The sequence below is a fragment of the Adelges cooleyi genome, unplaced genomic scaffold, assembly GCF_023614345.1.
Source record: "Adelges cooleyi isolate 19-005CV unplaced genomic scaffold, UGA_ACOO_1.1 ACOO_flye_CR_arks_rails_tigmint_CR_PRNA_9, whole genome shotgun sequence".
NCBI lineage: Eukaryota > Metazoa > Arthropoda > Insecta > Hemiptera > Adelgidae > Adelges > Adelges cooleyi.
In genome coordinates this window covers 12,866,680-12,888,664 of record NW_026096579.1, presented here as the reverse complement: position 1 = coordinate 12,888,664, position 21,985 = coordinate 12,866,680, and the positions used below count along the sequence as shown (strand labels likewise).

Sequence of the window (21,985 nt, the reverse complement as noted above, 5' to 3'; positions counted from 1 at the left end):
CTCGCAATCAGTGATGTGCCAAAAAAACTCAATAATAAGCTGACTTGACGACCGTAATTCACTTTGGCCGAGTCAGGCGGTTCAGGCCGGCTCCAAACATGTTGAACTCGTTGTTACACCTAGGTGCAGCGGTCATGGGAGGGTTCTGAGAATGACAAATGTATAACTTACATGGCACCGACGTATAGTGTGTCACGACTTTCGTCCAAGTGAAAAGTCCTGTAGTACATTCGGCCGCAGGATAACTCTCGTACGTGATCTGTAACAGACAAACAAACGACCTGTAAATTTATGTTCACAACGATAACAGTAGAAACAAAAAAAAACATTATTAAATAATAGTCTTTTTTTTTTTTTTTACATGGTTTTGCCGTTGCACTCATTGATACACTATTAGAAGTGTTTAAATTTGTTTCTAAAAATTTGCAGACCGTGACCGTTGATACTCACTCGGCATGTAAATATTAACCATGACGTCACATGTCTCAAAATGCAATCGGTGTGACTGCAGATTCAAGCATGAATTCGTATAACAATACCATAGATTAGATAAAAAGAAATTATCTTATCTGTGATAATATAGTCAGTTATCATTTAAATATATAATCTATAATATGATAATATAGTCTGTACAATAATATTGTAAAATATCTAAGCAATAATTTTTATCAATTTATGAGACTACACTGATATCTTTGCGAGTGCCTAATCGGTATTTTTAAAAATGTCAGCCTTTGTTTTCGGCCGAGTGAGCAACCGGTTTTCATAAATAGTCTGTACCCAAACCTTTTCCAGCGACCAAATCAATCCAACCTATGCGATTATATACAGACTAAAACGTAATTGCAATGTAACATCTAAGAACCGAATTAAACGGTCGAAATCCGAGTGGATTTAAGTGTAGTGTTATTACATTACATGAGAAACGTGTAATGCGGCGTTTTAATGTTTTCTTTGCAAGACACCACGGGCGATTTCGAGGAATTAAAGCGGCACTTTATAAACTTTCTTCCGGCAATCCGCCGGGGATTAGCGTGCAATTGTTTTTTTTTTTTATACAAGTCACATCGCAGTGTGCAGTACGAGTACCTGTGTTATTGTATACTGTAGCCGAAGACATTTTGTGGTGCACGACAGAGTTTTCGAAAAGGAGCTACTCTCGGTGTACTTGCGGGTATACGAAACTGTATGCGTTTCCATACCTTCGAGACCCCATCGAAAGTTTAAAATTTAGTGTGCGCAAAGCGGGCGCGCGGTCTTTAGTAGTTTAAAACAAAATGGTGACTATTGAGCCGAGTTGTTGCAGTTAAGGTCGGATAAAAAACGACACCGCGAGAATGTTTCACGTGTACTTTGCCCGGTCGGGGCGGTTCGAGAATTGGGTAGCTCGATTAATTTATGATTGAGAAGTTCCGCCCGGTGTTTTTGCCCCCACGCCATGTAAATTAGTGCACCGAACGCGTCTGAATATATTACCGGCACCGTCGTTTGATCGGGGGGAGGGGGGATTTTGTATAGAGGTCCCCGGGGTGCAGTAACGCCTTCAATTATTATGTGCATGTGTGTGTGTTCTCGGCACAGTCGGGGAGACCCGCAAAAGTTTTATAACTTGGCGGGCACACACACCCACGAGGTAAGCTTCTAGCGCGCTTATGTCGTCAACTTAAAAAAAAAAACAACACATATTGGTACTTACGGGGGAAAGGCAAGAAAAAAAAAATTGTACACACAAAATACAAACAATAACAATTTATCATAACGCGCACCTCGTTATTTGCAGTATTATATTGCGGCCGCGGTAGAGTATCGAGAGGGCGAAATCTTATTCTTTTTTCCCCATTCGGAAAGATGGGTGGCTCTCTCTCTGGCAACGGCACAGTTTTCATTTTTTTTTGCTCGTAAAAAAGAGTTTGCTCGACCGATCGAATTAAAAACAAACAGAGTTTGTGGCACTCGTGGCACTGCTATTAAATAGTTAATTTATCGTTATTTTATTTTTATCACTCATTATTATTATTATTTTTTTGCTGTTGCTATTATAATGTCGTTAAGCGTAACCCTACCACCTACCGTGAACTGTATATTGCACAACACACTAACGGCCTCTAGGAATTGCCAGTCAAATGACATTACGGCCAAGTGTAATAGTTATAATTTAGATTTTGATTGACCGAATAATATATGGACTCGAGTCAGGCGAAGGGTTGACAGCGATTATAAGGGGCAAGTACGTACACGTTATCGTTTGTTTTAAAAAATTACTTAAAATTATCCGTTCGGCGTGTAAATGTATAGTCGACATTATACCGTTTGTTAGGGTTTTATATAAATCCTGTTTTAAAGCAGTTCATTGCTAAACGCATTAGGAACCATAATTAGCTGACGACCACACGGTCGATATCGACGATTGGCTATAGCGGTTGATTTTAGTTAATTTTTAACTTGACCCAAAACTTACCCCTATTCAGAATGGTCGTCTTTGAAAAATTAATTAGGTTCATCGTGTTAGTTCTTAATAATTCGTTTGTTCGGAAACGCGACAGAGAAAATGTATAGAACTCTATGGGAGAGGGAGGGAGAGGGAACTCGATAATATTTTTCAAATAATATCTATTACAACGAAGTTCAACGAAAACGCCAGTAGAGGCCGAGTAGAGTGTATGTAGGCGTAGACGGCTTATGTTAAAGAGTGTATTATATTTTATCGTTTGCTTGGAATATATCGTTATGTACACATATTGACAACGTCAATTGAATGACCCAACCGTAACGGGTAGGCGCACTTCAGACGCCACGTGATTAATATTGAAAAACGACCGAAGGCGTTTATATAAAAGTCTCATAAACAGTTTAAGTCGCCGCGAAAAGACAGTTGCGCCTGGAGTGCTTTGCCTATATTATATATTTTATTGTAGCGCCAGAGCATTGTAATGTATATGCACATGGACCGTGACGTGTTGTGCTTGGCTATGTGTAAAAAGTCATCCATAATAAGAACGTATTCCCCACTTGGATAGGCTCAATATTTCGGGTGCCGTCTAATTTACATGTCTCCCTTGGAACAACTTTTATTATAATTTTTTTTTCTCATACATCTTACTATCCGACCGCGGTCGTTAAAGTAGGGGACGCGCGACAACAGCTATCAAACGTGTTATCCTGGAAATATTTCACTGTGAATTTTTTTATTTTCTGTTCGCCAAAGTTTTAAATCGTCCAGCCCGTGTCGTACTGTGTTAGTGCGAAAAGAACACAACACAGTGTGACATTGGTGAGGTAATTTCAAAGCCTCAAAGGGGGTCGGGACTCGCAGGAAACCGACAAATGTCGCACGTTTTCTATAGGGGCATTTTTTCCTATTATATTTTTTACGTTATGATTTTCAACTGTGCTGATGAACTTCCTTTTGCTCCTGTGTTATGTTTACACACACGGGTGACCGAAAATCGTTGCGTTCAATCAAAACCCAGTAGTAATAGTCGCCGGGGCAGACGACCCAACACTGTGTTGACACAATGTGAACGGGGGACGAAAAATATCTGACAGAACGAATCAATACTTGTATGTACATAGCACATAGCTACGTAGTTATCTCTCATATATTATATTGAATAATGAAAACTGCGGTGGCGTGGAAGGGCTGGGTTTTAAAACGCGTCCGGAACTAAGGGGGACGTTTTTTTTTTTTGACAACGTGGAATCGTTACAGCGTGATCGTCAAAGAAGGGGCGAACAAGAAAAGACGGGAGAATAAAAAAGGCCAAAGCGAATAAAAGTTTTCTTTCGGCGGAGGACGTGACTTACGTCTCGAGATAACTCAAAAACCGACTGAACGTTATCCGTCGACACCGCAAAAGAACTCACGCTTAATAGTCGGTGGCCGCTATGTATTATTATTGTATTACCCCCCCCCCACAAGTCCTATTTCAGTAGTGCCTGCGGTCCCTTATAGTGATAGACTTGATAGACTTGAACAATCCAATAACCTCAACGCGTTAATCTGACTGGTCCCAAATTGGTCGCCAATGATGTTATCGCCGTCACTTCACAGAATTCGGCAAAAGTGTCAGTTAAGCCGTTAGACATTAGACGAATACCGCTTGGAAGTGCACGCGAGAACATCTAGGTTACCGGTTAAGAGAACAATGTTGTCTGTAGTTAAATTTTGTTAAATGCGCTAATCTAGGTGAAATAAAACAATTCATAAGGCTTTGTGAAAATTTCTATAAAAAAAAAAATAGTAGGCATAGTATTCAGATTACAGCTAATAACGGTATTCTTGAACAAAAGACTTGGTTATGAAAGAGATATGGACCATATCAGACAAGTGAAATTAATTTTCAAAAGGTTCCTTGACTCTAGGGAACCGTAGAAAGTATTGAGCTACGGTTCCCTGGACATTTTTTTTTCTAATCTCGGGAAGAGAGTAAGTTGGCATTCCATCAGTGTATGTGTGTTCGTCTGTGCAATCCCCATGTCCGTCGATCAGCCTATGTGGATTTTCCCCTGAAGTTATACCAGTTTGTCTGTTCGTTTGTCTAGATGAACTGATTCAATTTTGGTGGCGATTGGATGGTTTTGAGGCTGAGGTAATATAGTGGCAAGGATTTTGACAGAGGGTTTTTTTTTTACAAAAACCGTATAATTCCTAAGTATAATATAATTTACCCGAGATAAAGCTCAGTCGAATGTGGTATGCATGGCGGCACCACCATGGCGCGTAAAGTAAGTTATAGCGGAAAAAAATTAGTTATTTTTTTCTCCATACAAAAACGCCAACTTTGCCGGTTCGTTGACGGCTTTGTGAAATCATTTTCTAGTGGCGGCTGAACTTTTTCCCAGACGCGTATCTGCGGTACATCGAACAAAAAAATGGGTGTTTTTTTTCCGTCTCACGCGTGTGTAGAGCGCTGAGACTTTTTACAACATACACATATCGCGCAAAGTCTGAGGGAAAAAAATAATTACCCTTTTATACTTGGCCAACAATAATCTAGCGGCCGGTAACCGAGACAAGGAGTGAATGGACACGAATGAATATCTTGACTAAGTAGTCACGTTTTTTTTGGCGCATCGTGGGCCGTTTGTTATGGCACAACCGCTATCGTTACAACTACAATTACCGCGAAAGGAGCTTATAGAGTTCATAACATAATAATATACAAACCCCGGTATTACACAAAGAAAAGCTTTTTTGACGGTTTACACGTGTAGACGATCATAACATAAAACACTGCTTTGAATTGAATATTCAAATTTTCACTACTTTAGATTTAGACGCACTTCTTAATCAGCTCAAAGTACAGAATGGAAATAATTTAAACATATCATAGCTGGGACTTGGCATTGGCCAGGTTTATAACATAAATCATCATAAAATACAAAAATGTCATTGGAATAAATTCTGGGTGTAGAACCCTACTATACAAGAAATACAAATATTAAGGGTGAATTTACATAATAAATTATTTTAGCCCGGTTGAGACCAATTTGATATAATCACTAAATTTGTGTTTCTACTTAAAACACAATAATTAAGAGTTTGTTATGAAAATAGATTTTTCATATTTTTGGGAATTTTCATATTTCTTAAAACCCTGTTAGTTTTTTGTTTAAATGAGCGAAAACATTTTTTTTTTACCTTTAGGTTCTAATAAAATTATGTCCAACCATTTTTTTAAATTTAGTTGCCGATTAATTTCGTTAAAGTTAGGCATATTCGAGTTTTTTAAGGTGTTAAAAAAATGACGGGGGTTCCTAAGTTAAAAATAAAGATCACCCTAATATGTAGTTATCATTTTTCAAAACCTAACCAGTGTACATTTGTCGAATAAACGGCGCGGCATCGAATTTCTTTGACAGGCTGCGGCGACATCGGACAAGAGGGAAAATGAATACTTATGGCTATAGGTGTGCCGCCGGTATAAATTGAGATAAATTTGCGGGGCATCCACAGGTGCTTTGGATTCCTAATGAGCCCTGGAAATACAAAAGCATTTTCTCGGCGATCTCGGAGAGAGAAAAGATACTGCATGTGGTTGTTTATCGAGGGTACACCGGTAAGACATAAATCTTTATTTACGATCCCCGTATCACCGGCTCCCGCGTTCTGCCCTTCTTACTTAGGAAACGTAGCCGCCGCCACCGCCTACTTTGGATCCACCTCGCGTGTTATTCATAACCCGATTCACGTGCCTTTCCGCCAAGGGTGAAAATACAATATATATATAGTACAATTGTAGTTATACTATTTTCATTTGGCGAAATTACAATTTCATATGTGTATAAGAGATAAACAGAGACGGGGAGTCACTGAAAAATTCGCCAACTATGTCGAGCGTGGCACGCTGCAATAAAGGCTGTGCATGAGCCGGAAAAATGCTCACTTGTACTCTCTTGCGAGCCGATTGAACCCTACCCACTCTTCTTGTACATACGGATGCCATTACGCTTCAAAAGCCGCCTAGCATTTTCTTAAATCCTGTGTGATACGGACAGATGAAGATTCCGGACCATCTGCCGTTATTTATTGATAATATATATTTTAGATATTTTCTATCCCTTTTAACTAAACTTTTGTACGAAAAAAAAATATTAACAAAAAAAAAACCGTTAGATACAGATCAGGTATAGTTTTGCAATAACGAGAGAAGAAAAATTAATCTTTCCATGTACTGCGTATCATGTCAACGAGAAACCATAAGACCTTGTTCGTATTTAATTACAATCAGTATGGGAAAAAAAATATGTTTATGCAATACGTCGTCACTTTGAATTAACTACAAGGTATATTGCGACATTCTAATCATGGAGAACTAACAAAACGTTATTGGAAAACTTAAGTGAAATACTTAAGTAATCGGTACCTTATAAACTATATAATTGTACGTTTGGTTGTACGGCCACACATTTGGTTTAATCACTGAAACAAAATTATGTAATCAATGTCTTCCATGTGGGCATTGAGAATTAAAACGTAATTAAATAATATTATCATTATACTATGCTGTGAAAATGGTTATTTATACAAAGCCGTTGTTTTAATTTCGTGGCATTTTTTTGTTTTAAGTTAAAACATCTAAACAATGCGAAAAAGAAACTAGAACTGCGGTTCGAAACTTCAAATGCATAACTAAATAGACGTATAAGATATGAGTATGTATACTGGTCATGCGGTAGACGACGGGTCATAGGGGGAGGGAGGGGGTGATTCTCAGAAGAACCATTACCGGAAGTATGTATCTATGTTAGTTTGAACTTGGTAAAACTGCGCAAAGAAGTGCAGAAATAATGGCGTTCGATGAGGGAGAATTTGAGTAACGAACATAATAAATACAAACAAGTATAAATACGATGTAGTCAATGTTTATAGAAATAAAAGTGTATAAATGGTTTTAACGGACACGAGGCGTATTTGAGAAACTGTACGTCATACACAATAACAGTTTATATTAACAGAGGGCGAGAGCAGGAAATGATAACGTCTTAGAGGGCGTTATTGTATTTACTTGGCGGCAACGTATAGTATATGCGCGGGCGTGTGCGGATCTGTGTGTTTGTCAAAAGTGAGGGTTAATAAGAAGCCGGTCTGATGTTTGTTCGAATAAAACGCAACACTGGGCTAGCGGGAAAAGTTTAACAAAACCGTGCGGACATCAAAGGGGAGCTACATAAACGCGGTAGTCGCATAGCAGCAAAAGCCGAAAGCGAAGAGGGACCGTTGGGAGAGCGTAGGGAGAGGGGGGCACAACAGGGAAAGGAAAACATAAGACATGATGGTTTTTATATTATATGTTTTCGGCAAACTACTCACGTCCGGCGGCCGTGTCCGAGTTTAATTGTTTCCAATACGCCTTACGGACACTATGGGAGGGATGTCATATTATTGTCCCACACAACCTCTCTCTGTTCATAATATTAACACAAAATATAATATACAGTTATAAAGTGTGGTACATGCGGTGACAATACAGTGACATCTCCGATAAGATGGTTTTCGTCGAGTTTAGCCAAGTGCTCAGTCGGTCTTTATCGTATGAGACACGTGTTCCGAGTAAATGTTTTTTTTAATATAGTCGAACGATAAATAAAAAACGCATTCCAAAGTTGTTAGGGTTTAATTACATTAACGCTCGATCAGGAGTTGTGTTTGGGTTGGTTATAGTAAAACACCAATATAATAACTGTTATACTCTACTCTCGAGTCACACTCTACATTTAAATGATTTACTAGACAACGTTATACCTACTATAATAAAGCACACCATTTGGTAGAGCTAAAATAATAGCGTGGCAATGCATCATGATAATTCCAATTGATTTTTATGACCAATTTGAGGGGTATCAAAACAGCCTATTAAAAAAGAACGCTATAAGCACACATAGAGTATAGTGGATTTATTCAAACATAGGTACATCATTAAATATGATACATATTTTTTTAATAGCGTATATATTATGAGTAAAATATCAATTAGCTTAACGATGTTCAAAGGGTGTTTTTACATTAGATGGGATAAGGGTATGGGGAAATAGTCCCTTTAAAACGCGAGCAGGCGAAACGCCCATATTATATAGGGTGAGTCATTAACTATGAAACAGTACACACAAACATAGTATGTAAACCAGCTAAATTATTATATAATTGGGATGTTTTATTAAACTAGACCATATACGTCGATAATTTTTATTTTTTAAGTGAAAACTGTGGTTATTTACAGTTATTTAAAAAATAAGCGGCCAAAAAGTGTACCTACATAATATATTTAAAACTGTATACAAGTTTACGGATATGCAGAAACGAAATTTACCCCCGAGTCGGTGTGATGGAGACAAAAAATTGTTATAGTAAATTCCAAAAGGTCAATAGTTATGCTACAATAATAAATGTACATATAGCTGTTATATGTATGCACTGAAGTTTATCGTATGGTTGAGCCTATATAGGTTTACGCCATAGGTACGGCCTATCAGCTATGGTAAATAAATTATCGTCATACGTACAAAAATGAATTCGGGTACTTTTGATGTGGCGCACAAAGAAAGAGCACTAGGATCCGAGTAAATTACATTATTGAAATTATTAAAATTGGTAAAATTATTTTTTTGAACCCGTCACAGACATAATAAAACCTACTCGAAATCATCTGGCTTCTTCTTACCTACACTCCGGTCACTTTAAGAAGATACCCGCGCAAAAACTGAAACGAACCACAAAGCGACCCGAGTATACCCAATTTGTTTTAATCCTAGTAATTTTCTCCTTTTGATAATGTATCCTAATAGTTGGCAATCGCTGGTGCCCAAATTGTGCGAAAATTGCCCAATCCAAGCGGTCTATTGGGAAGTAATAAGTATTATTGTTGTACCTACCATTGTGTCGCGCCGTCGCGTCGTAGAGGCCCGTAAATCACAAAATGGGTTTCGACAACCATGTAATGTACTTATATAGATATATATTATAAAACGTATTGCGCTTAGTTCGATACGTCTACCCGAAAGCTATATCATATACGTATGGTGGTGGGGGGGGGGGGTAGTATCGATAGGGCGTTTTAATCCGTATTAGATTGCCATCGCAGAATATGTGTGTGTGTGTTTTTTTTTGTTTCTATTCACACTTGTGACCCTATTTAGTCGTATAGGCCTCGTGCACGGGTTTACCGCACTGCTTTTGCCCCCCCCCCCAAGACGGAGCAGCGCCGTTAGATCAAAGGCAGAGATACCTGAACAGCGTTTTTTTTTTTTTTTGAGGGGAATGTCGTTCCCGACCGAGATAATCTGGTTTTATCGAACAACACCCGTCGTGAGCAAATTTCCTATGCCAGTGTGAAATTTATAGCTTCTCACGGGAGTTTGAGGCGACGGCTTTGCAATATTACAAAGCGTAACACAAGGGAATACACCAGGGAAACAAACCAATAAGACAAAACGGAATAAAAATGTCGCGGTCGAGTATACAAGTCAATACAATATACATAATACAATAATAAACATCATCCCGGGTGAAGTGCATAGTAGTATATTATATTAACTATCCGCATGTTGTACTATGCTGTGAACGAAAAATATCCAAGATTGAAAAATATATAATGTTCTGGGTGTCGAAAAAACGTTGAATATCGCGTTACGCGTTTGGCCCGAGGTGGAAAATGGACGTGTGTAATGTGCGCGAATATGTGCCGTGGGTTGTGTAGGTAGTGTGCAAAAAGGCTCGTCAAGAAGTTTCTTTTGGTTCTCTCTTTTTCTCTTTTTTTTTTCTTTTGTCGACTACTGATCTTCTTTTACTCGAGAAGTACAAAAAAATCGCGCGACCTTTGATCGCGGACGTGTATAACGCGCAAAGCAATTTACCCGTAATAGACCTGACCTTTTACACACCAAAGTGTAATATACATAATATTATATATATATATATGACGACACTATATTCGGCCGAGAGAATATTATAAAGGAAATGTTTTAAACGAGCCGGCAAAAGATCCAACGGTCCAAGTGTTTTGGGACGGTTTTAAATTGCTCCGGGCACTCACCAAAAGGCTCGGTTTTTTTTTTTCGTTAAACTTTTATTGACAGCGAATAAGCGTGTGCGTTATTCGACTATTCGCGATGGCCGATAAACGATGGGATTTTTTTTTTGTTCTATAAAAACAGCTTAAGAAATATTATCACTTGTGCCGTTTCGAGAAAAAAAAACCGTCGCGACGCGACTAAATTAAAAGTAATACGATTATTTCTGAGCTATTTTTTTAATTTACAAGGAGCGCATACACCGTTTAATAGGGTTTTTTTTTTAAATTTATATATTGCAATTAAAAAGATGAATTAAACGATGAACTTCCAGCTGGTTAAAAATGGCCTGGCGATAAACGTGGTGTCGGCCGAGGGGTAGTTTTTTCTCGGTCGTGTGTCATTGTTTGAGGATTATTTACACCGACCGCGGTAGATTTTTTTTTTAATTAACGTTCAAATTAAACTTTGCCCAGCTCCGACCGGTTTCCGGTTTAGTGCCCACTCCACTTCCTCGAACGGTAATAATATATTATGCGATTGGCTTCCACTAATATACGGTGTAAAAAAAAAAAAAAAACACAATTATTCCCCAGCATATTCCCTCAAGTATATTCTACCGCACTTCATAAATTGCAGCAACCGACCACCTAATAACTACAGTAACGTAGATCATTGCGGGACGCTAATATATATATTTATATAATTAAAATTGTATGTTTATACAAGATGCATTAAAACAGTCTGAACGAATAACCCAAAGTTGATGGATTTACTTGAGTAATACAGTTATGAATCACACATAATAAGATTGTATACATAAAGAGACTCGGGACACTTTATTAACCAAAAATAGTGTACCATAAGCACATTGTCTACGAACCCACGATCAGTTATTGGACTTCGCCGGCGGCGACCACTCAGACCGTATCATGTGCGTTAATCCTGTAAGCCAAGCAAGCGGGAAAAAAAATTGATATCGTTAACCATAAAAGGAAAAGTAATGTAATTTAAAGAAAGTATAATCGTTATGACCCAAACCAAACGAGGGACGAACGATGTAGCTTATAGACGAGGACAACGATTAAAAACAACCGGCGGTCATATAATATGTTTTACAATTATTTTTATATCTCGCTAATTGCGCCCACCGTGGGGTTCCTATTTAATATGCTATTCGGCTCACGGACGTTACATTATAAATTAAACGGCGGCTCGTTATCTCATAAAAATGACATTAAACAACGTTTCCTTAGTCATCGGATGGGTAAAATTATTTTCTGAAGGTGTAACGCACCATTAAACATATTAATTAAAAAGATAGAAGAATGATCGGCGAAGTTGATCATGGAAAAAATGAAAACAAAGTCAAAAGAGACATAGAATATATGTATTGTGCGGAAAAGTGTAATGGCGTTGAAGGATTGAAGTAATCAGCAGGCCCCGGACACTGATAAGTGATAACAAATAACACAGTTATGATGCTTATCATACAAAAACGCGGCTACCACTATATTGTTTTGTCTATACATTATTATTATTTGTTGTGTATAGATACAACATAGTAAAATAGTAAATAGTCCGTCACAATATGGTCACGTCACTCTATTGTTTATATTGAAAGTGACCCTTCTATGCTTTCGCCTACTCTGTGTCACCGGTTGTAAAGAATAAGGAGGAAAAAGATAAGATGTACGCGTATGAAAAACGAGTAATGTTATTAACGTCGTCGGATGATTAAGTGTGTATGACTGTAGTTTTTTTTGTGTGTTGATTAGAGACAGCTGCGATAAAGTTCGACGATAGTCTATTATATGAGAATTCAGGCAGTATTGGAATAACTTGGACCTTAGTTGGGTACGGTTGTGTGGTACGAAACCTCATAGATGAGCGCGGTTCAATGTATTGACGCTTAGGTACCATTTTGTCATATACGGGCTGACACGCACTATTTGGATCAATCGCCGGACAAATATAGGATAATAGAGTGGTGGCGTTGAAAAAACATCCCGAGACCGTAGGCGTTCCGGCCGCGGGGCTTCCTTAATAGGCTCCATAAATCGCGGGTCGGGCCGCATGCGAAGACCAAAGAGAGATTCTCTCGCCTGTGCTGTGTTCCGTTCGCCGCCGACACCCCTTCCGCCTATTCCGATTAAATCTCGGCCGTTTTTATGGCTTCCGCTCATGAGACGTCGTATGGCCAATCTACCGGTTTGTTCCGGCAGCCGTTAAGAGGGTTGGCTTGTTTTCCAATAACACCGTAGGCGCTACAGATGAGAAAAAGGAAGAAGACGCTGCGCCCGTGTGAAGGGGCATTTTCAATAATAACTCTTATCGAAATTCCGAAAATCCGTTCGGTCGTGACAACGTTGTGTGTGTGTGTGTGTGTACTTATATACTTCAGAGGGATTTGGTGTCGCAGCTATAAACCCCATAAACAAAGTTCAAACGATTTTAAACCCGTTAACGCGTGGCACTTAATAACATTACACGACGAGTGTCGTTATATGATCAAGACGACGTATTGTCCGTTTCGTGGATCCGTTATTTACTTATCTTGTAAGTCGTAACGTAATACGATAGCGTTAAACGCATATGAATAATAATACAAACGCATTTTCGGTTAGTTCAAACAAGTATGTTAATTCGAGACGGCCTCTGAACCGAGTAGGCCGGTCTACCGCTAAAGAAAAAACAAAATACAGACGTTAATACAGTAGTGTATTATAATTGAAAAGAGAAAAATAATTTTAAAAAACTAACATGACTTAGCCGAATGGCAAAAAATACAAAACAATGTGTCATTACCGAGAGAAAAGCTTTTTGGTGTTTTCTTCGGGCTCTCTTAATAGAATTACGAACGATTTTCTTTTTATAGTCGGCGAATAAAAGATTTTGGAAAACGTTATAAAACAGTACCGAACGGCTGCCATAGGTAGTATATTTATGTGTACTCTCCGATCAAATGCTGTGCAAAACGAATTTATTTATTCCGTTTTCAGATCATAAGTGTTTTTTGTTTTTCTTTTAGATTATCTACAATTTCCGGTAAAAATCATAATTCATCTCTTACTACGCCACAATTCCCGGTAGAGCTTTCGAATGCCACGTTATGCGCCAAAGGGAATCTGCTGCTCGACAGAGGTACAATACTCTCTTAGCGTTGTATTTGTATCAAACGCCCTTATAATGATATAATAATAAAACGGGAGTTCAAATGTATAAAACGCCGTGTTTGCTGCACAGACGCCGCGTTTTTATGGTAATGGAACTTTCCGGTAACCCACGGCGGCGAATGAGGTGTTACGCGAACAAGCAGTGGGGCAAAAGGGCGGTTAAGTCGGATAGCCTCTCTCCGTTTTACGACCGAGCTGGGAAAAGTAGACGTATTTCTTCGAGTTCGCCACCTCCCCGGCAGCAGCATATAGTGGCGGTGTCGGCGATCGACAAGAGGATTCGTTTTGGAAATTTCAGATGGGAAAAGTTTCCGGATAGCGCGTTGTAATTACAGAGAGAAAGGCCCGGGGAGACCGGAGCGCGGTGGGGCCAGCGGGGTGGAACCAGTTAACTCCCCGCACAGTCAGAAAACATAAGGTCCCTCGTTTCCCACCCCGTCTTGTTTAACCTTCTTCAAGCATATACACATGTATACACACACACCGGCTATAAAATCTCAAACAACATTACATAGCGTTTTGGACGACCGGCAATTAATTGGCAACACTTCGACCGACCAGACAACCATCGCCGCGTGTAATTTTCTAATTTAAAGTTTTAGGTAAAAAAAAAAAAATGCATGTAATCATATGTGTACAAAACTACTGCACGCGCGGTCTACCTAACACCGCTTTTATACTTTGGAGTTTGGCCAACGGATCATATAACAGTTTATTACAAATAGTATTTTTTTTAACTTTATATTTGGGCATATATTATAACTATTGACAGATATTTAATGCATTTATACGTTTAATCATCGGTTTTTTTTTTAATGTAGTTGTTAATACTTCTTTCACATGGCCACGGTTGGCAATTTTTAAGTATTAGAAATATACATCCAGTTGAATCCCTAAACCCCACCCTTCCTTACGATTATTAGGCCCAATTGATAACGGTTATCTTTATGAAAAATCCGTGACTTGGTATTTTTCGAATCTTATTCTAAGGGTTGCGTTCACCCTCTCTCGGTTAGTGTTTTAACTTTAAAACGTTATAAGCGCATTTTAATTGTCTCGCCGTTTAATTGCTATGCCGCGTTATTTATGGCGACTAATAAGCTATAAAAATAATAACAGTTGATAATTGCCTTAAGAAAATTAAGCACATTAATGACATCTGTTCAACCCTTTTTCCAAAACAAAGACGGCAAACCGTCCGGCGCACATTGATCGTGAGATTCCGTTTTAAGCCAACTCTTTAATTAAATATCTGACGGTATATGTGTCAATTGTAATTAATACATACCTACATTACAGACTAATTAATTAGTTCACTATGAAAGATTAAAGCTTAGTAAATTCGTCGAATAATATAGTTTATTTTTGTTAGTATTTAAAAGGTCCTTAATAAAATGTATGACTACTATTCTGGGCTTTGTCACTTTATGCGACGATATGAACAATAGGTTCCATTTGGACGTCACGTTAAAATTACATTAAGAAATTAAAACGTCCTTATGACTGTATGCAAAATTATTACATTTAACAATACAATGTGTAACATATAATTATATTAAATTAAATATGTTCTGAGCAGGATCCTCGTGCGGCCAAATTTAGTAGATTATTTTGACATTTTCAAGAGGGTAAGAGGGTGCATTATATAGTTGAATGGATTTACCATATAAGAGTTTGTAGCAATGTTTTCCCCCTTCAAATTAACCTACTTGAATATTGTCGTTAAACATACTTGAACTATTGTAAACATACAAAACGTAGTATAGAGTTGCGGGACGAAAACATATTTTATTTTCAAAATTATAATAATATATTATACAGGTACTACGGTCTTGGAGTGCCTCCTCATAAATAGCGTATTTCTTACTGAAACGAGTATTTATTATTTTTTTTTTAAACAAAATTTGTATACAATTATTATCATTATTTATGTCATAATAATATTTCCGTCCAACGGAGTATAATATATTTGTATAACGACAACGATTCTTGTTTATGGCGAGTGGCGAAAAGGAAAAAACCCCATATCTGTGTGGTTTTACTTCCCTCTCTATGGGCCTAAACCCTATTCATTGACCCTCTTGGTGAGCGACAGTACGAGGTGCGGGGCAAAGGATTAGCGTGCTGCCACCGTCAACGGTCGCCCTTAAAGAGCTTTGTCTCGATGAAACGTCATTAACGCCGCGACATGGAAATAATCCACCCGAGCAAAATAGCTGGTAAGTTTTAAACTCTGGCACGCTTTCCAGTGTATTCTACTTGAATATACAATATTCGAATACTAAGTATTCAATAATTGAGTAATAATATAAACGCTATCGTGGACGGTCGAAATAAAATAATCAAGCAAAAATATTGCTGTGACTGTGTTGGTAACTATAATAATGAAATACTACGATTAATGGCATGGTATAAAGTTTATACTAACATTAACGAACAGGAAATAATCCATCGAGTTTGTTAATTGTACACACAATTCACAGTCGTATCCGCTTATTTAGTAGTAATAATAATAGAGAGAAAACTCTTGAACCGTATTTGCTTTAATGTACATTCTCTTTGAACTCCTTTAGCTAAGATTGACACACGAACGCGAGTTCCAATAGTTTTTCTTCTGGCTTAAGACAAGAAGTTTGCCTATGCACTTAGTACATAAATACTTCCACTACAGACCATCGTCACGATGGCTATTAGAATTTCAGGGCCTTTCAGCGAGTATTTACACACACTGCACTGTGCCCGTTTGCAAACAACAGCTAATACCTTCGATTTCATCGAGGTAACGCCATTGTACATACATAACATGTATGTATATATACCTAACATTATATTATTGTGTTAATAAAGGTGATCATTTGTATAATGATGCTTCGGTATGAAGGCGGGCGCCGTTTTATTGATCACAGCGAAATAAACCATAATAAAATATATCCCCTTTTTGCATTTCGTTCAAAACCGTTTAGCACTTGAAAACAAAATATGAAAATGTGTTTACCAAATTGTGTCTCACGAGCCTAAAGTAGAACAATTTTTCTGTTTTTGCATACACAATTTCTTAAAAGCTCTTCAATTAAGCATGTCGAGTAAAAATTGTAAAGCGTTCAATATAATATTTTGTAATCAGTTAAAAAGGTTCAACTCTGTTCTATGTAAACAAATCCAACGCCGTCCGGCGATGAATCTGTTGTTACTGTTATTATTATGGCGATCAACGCAATACAGTAGAATGTATACTATATACCTACTATATGGACCTTCTGGCATTATACACATAAAGTACACACACACACTCAGAAGAGTGTATATTATGTATTTATATACCGTTCTAAATCTCTTAGCGAATGTCGCCTAAGTATAATATGTGTACGGGTACACAGCTGCGACTCGAGCTCGTTCGCATTCACAACCGAGCAATTATAATTATTACTATTACTATAAGTTGCAAACGTTTAGTATTCTCTCTCGGATGTTCTCGCAGTACATATAAATCTACTTTGCTCATGGCCAGAAGGAAATCGGCGGGAAATAATTATTATTGTTATCAAAACACACTTCTGGAATATAACAGATAAAAGCCTCCTTCTCGAGATACTGAACCCCTGTCGCCCGGACAAAGAAAAACGGAGCGGATTTAAATCGAAATCGATTAAAAATAAGACGGCAGTTCGTCTGCTGCGAATAAACGACGACCGTCGATTCCAGAGCGAACCTATTTACACTTGAAATTTGATTCTAGCGCCACGATAACGCGGGCGTTAAGGTTGACGGGTACTCGTTTATAATCGAACGATTCGCAAGCAAAGAAAAGAAAAATGGTGATAAATTACAACTTTTCGTACATAATCGTTTGAAGCTAAAATAAAAAACAATTTCAGGGCAAAAAGATACACACCGTAGTAGGCACTCGGCGAGTCCAGCAGTTCCAAAACTGGCATTGTTTTTGTGTTTTCACGACAATCTTGCTAGGCGGTGTGCAACGCATTATTATATGGTGCAATTTTTTTTTTATATAAATATATATGATAAATGCGGTACAATACAAAACGTGTCTCCGACCACAGGACAGGTGTGTACAGAGTGATTTTCAAGGGGAAAGCGGGGAGAACGTCCAAGCGTCGGTGACAATCGGTCGCCTAAACGCACAGGGCGGAGGGGTGGAACGAATACACGTGTTAACGTCTCTCTCGGGTTACACTTTACAAGTGACTTGACAAATTGCCGGCACCGTGACACGACCACCGATAACGCTTCCCCGACCTGGTTGATCTATGTACATATACATTGCATTCCTTGTGTATTATTATTATTGTACCTACCGTATTACGGTGCTTCTGTATTATTACATAAGACACGCATATAATAATATATATTATAGCACACAACGGTTTCCATTCGACCCGACCGAGTAAATCAAAACCGGCGACGTATACCCGAAATTGCCTACCTATAATATTTGTATTATTACTATTGTTCTATAAATGCCATAACGATACATATTCCCCGCCGTTATTTCGTTATGGAATTATTTTCAAAAATAATCCCCGCATCGCCAGGGTTAGACATCAGCTGCCTAATATTTCTTGCCTTATACAATATCTCAACCATACGCTTAAGTTATTATATTATTATGTATTTTAGTATGCCCTTTCCAATAATTCCCGTGCTTGGCGCACGCATCAGGTCGCTTTTTCGTTCTTATATATTATTATTTATACATAATATTGCGTTTGTTTTATTGCTATTCGTATATAATATCATTCATTATCATGATAAACCTTTTACGTTGAGCGTCATCAGGCGTGTACGCTACGCTCTGTTCGCGACTCGGTAAACAATTATAATAATTAAGTTCTCGCTTTATTATTGGGTACTTAGGGACTTAGGCGACGGCACCCGGCCGTTGTGTAATATTTGTTCGAGGATTTAAACGCAACACATTCGATCTACCGTCGCCTCGGCCGCAACACAATGTGAACATAACAACGAGGATGCTTCTGATAATATTGTTTACCGTTTTATGTAAATCTTAGTGGTGCCGGCCGCCGTCGAACGCACATAATGAACGGGGACGCGAAGTTAATATAAAAAGTTACATAGTAAATGACAAAAAAGGGACGCGATGGATGGTAAATAAACATTTAAAAAGAGCTGCACGCCAAGAGCAAAAAAAAAACCCCCCTATCATTATCTGCCGCCGCTCGCTAAATATAATCGCCAATAAACTTTTCCCGCGACCGATTCCAATCTGTTGACTTCTGCTCGGGTCTTATATTATATTGAAAAATCCTCCAAACGCCAGATGTCGTCGTCGACGGCCGAAATGAAAATATTTGTCTTGCCCCACCGCCAGTATTCTCCTCCCCCCAGTTTAATTAAATCAAATACCATATATATAATATACAGAGTGTGTGTGTGCAGAGCTTAGGCGTCCCTTCCGCGTTAGGGCGCTCTTGCGACACGGAGATCATAAAATATTTTCGACAACGAATTACCATCTCTCTGTCTCTCTCTCTTGAAAATCATTAGCTCTATTTGTTGTTATATTATAATATTCTACAACAGCGATACCGAACGATTGGCGAACAGAAATAAAACACCCTAAATTTGGCGGACTGACAAACAATATAGTCGAGGGTGTAAACTCAAGCTGAATTGGTTTTGTGCTTAACCCTGTACCAAAATCGTCCTACGTTTCGCGATTGGTAAATTACAGACAATCCGTAAACGCCGTCGCTGTTGTTTGTAGCGGAATCGATTTAAGTCCTAGCCGGGGAAAAAAAATTGACCAGACCAATAACTGCGAAACGGGATCGGCGCTATATATTTTTGAGGAATATTATCGAAAACGCTATATATATATATATATATATATATATATATATACATAAACTCTACGATTGGGTGGCGGCGAAGAAGACCGCGGGGTGACAGAATCGAATTAACTCTCCAAATAGGTTTTCTGAATTTGTAAATAACGGCGGCGGCGGAGGGCGTCCAATCTCGACACACGAAAGGATTTTGAGGGGAAAGACGAGTGTCGGGGGGGGGGAGGGGAAGGGAAAGGGAAACCCGAGGGTACTGTTCGTAATTGGAGGAGTCAAGATCGAGAGCGAGCGGTACTGTAGTGTGTGTTGTCGGAAATACTCGCTGCCCTGTGGAACACCGTGGTGGCGATAAAAATGAGAAAAAAGCCTTTCAAAGTGACAAAAAAGTAATCAAATTTTGTAAATAAAAGCGCCCACAGCGGCGCAGATAAAACCTGCCGCGCCGGGCAGGAGAATACCTCCTCCTCGCGTTTGATTTTCTTTTGTGCCGGTCGTTCGCAGGAAAATCCGGTAAAAAGTATGTATACTTTTTTAAGTAAAAAAAAAAACACAATGAAATATTATAAATTGGTAGGCCTTTACCCCTTGGTGGACTATCGATTCCGGCCGTATCCCCGGCTCTTTAGCGACGGATATCATATTATTATTATCGTTGTTGCTGTTTGGGGCCAAAGACAAAAATACACGCTAGCAAGTCTTTGCTATTGCCGATCCACCGTCGTGTTAATATTGTTATGAAAAATCATTTATCACCGTCGAGTCGTACCCAAAAGGCCCAAACCGACAGTGCATGAAATCCGTTTTACTCGCAGCGTTATCGGAGATCACATCAAATAGTCGCCTCGTTCGTCTGCTCTACATCGCTTCTATTGTACAATATATAAATCTGAGTTTGCCAGTGCGTTGGAGCGCATTAAAACGTGTTACAATACATTATTACGTTAAACACATGGGCCGGAAAACGTCTCGAGTAGAACACAACGATCCGTATAACCTCCGTATGTGCTCGAAAAACAGCCAGACACGAGAATTGAAAGCCGGTAGTCATTGGCTTTAGTTGGTAGAGTTAAAAAAGTATAATTTGTTAGAGACTCGACCGCTGTAAAAAATGCCATAACGGCGGTATTGAGACGATACACATAGGACGGGGTATAATAAATTGTTATCAAATACCATCAAATTGGTATAAAACAAAATGGCCATGCACACATATCATGCTGATTTATACATCTGCAGGTGGGATTATTTCCAGGAGCTCTTCTGTACAGATGGTTTTCGTAGATGGTTATACTGTTATATAGCCCCCACAGTCGCCGATATAAAGAAACGGTGGAATACCTCGATACCTGGATACTTTTATGTGATAATTTGGAATGCACGGGGTCGTGTGCACCGAACCGAGTATTTGGGGATCGTTGGAAATGTGGTCTTATACTACAGTGTTGTGTATACGATTCTTTTGAACCGCAGTAACCATACCGGTGTAGCTGAACCTACGCCGTCGTGTACGAGGACCAACAAAAAAAAAGAAATAATGCCGACTTAAAAGCCATAGAAAAAAGGCTAGACGATTCGCCGGGTCGACGTCTATGTCGGGCGAAGGCAATTAGTGTATTAGCACAAAATAAAAGGACCCGCGTCACATAATAAACCGTATAATATACTTTTATAGTCACTGTAATAATTACCGACCTTACTATACACAATATTGATATTATAGTATGTACACGCACAAGCAAATAAGTCGGAAAACACGCCATTTTTTTTTTTAATAATAATTATTACAATTATTACCCGAGTATCGTATTATTGCGTGTTCACCCGGCCCCCTCCTTTTTTTTCTGTCAATATATAGTACAGTCTGCAAAAAAACAATGAAAAATATACAAGTACATTTATTATGTACCGCATGTACACGGTGTGTGTGTAAAAATTGCACCGTTTACACACCGCATAAAGGTGGTAAAAGGTCTCGTACAATCGATATCATATTATTATATAAACACATACACTACACGTGTGTCCGAAGTCGTAAGCGTTGACAAATTGTATGCGATATCTATTTGGGCGGAACAAAACAAATTGTTTAAGTTAGTAAATTACTCATACCGATAAATTGCTTTGACGCAAAATCCAAAATACCTACCTTAAAATAATCATTTAACTCCGTCGCTAAAAATCCTCGGTTGTAACCGACTGACCTGTTTATTTTTTTCTTCTTGTTGTATTATGAAAAAATAAGTTAAACCGTCTGTGTATAGGGACGGACAGTCGGTTGTCCCGTGCATTATCATAATGACTCCTGAGAAAGGAGTTTCCTGTGTTCCATTTTTCTTTTTTTGTATTATTTTCTCTATTTTTTCCCTCCGCGCGCCGGGTGACATTGTCGAGACGGCCGATTTGTCAAATTTAAGGCCGACGTCTCAGGGTTAAAGCCTCTCCTCTCTTTCTTTTTTATCCCATTCCTCCTGCGGG

General features: G+C 38.6%; 1 protein-coding gene across 3 annotated transcripts in view; it reads right to left on the bottom strand.

Annotated features, from left to right (window-relative positions):
• Positions 1-21,985, bottom strand: part of LOC126846871 (semaphorin-2A) — a 247,954-nt gene that overhangs the window by 55,024 nt on the left and 170,945 nt on the right. For all 3 annotated transcript variants that reach the window (XM_050586705.1, XM_050586706.1, XM_050586704.1), the window contains one exon: positions 172-259. In XM_050586705.1, the coding sequence (XP_050442662.1) occupies positions 172-259 (88 nt within the window). The remainder of the gene's footprint in view (positions 1-171; positions 260-21,985) is intronic.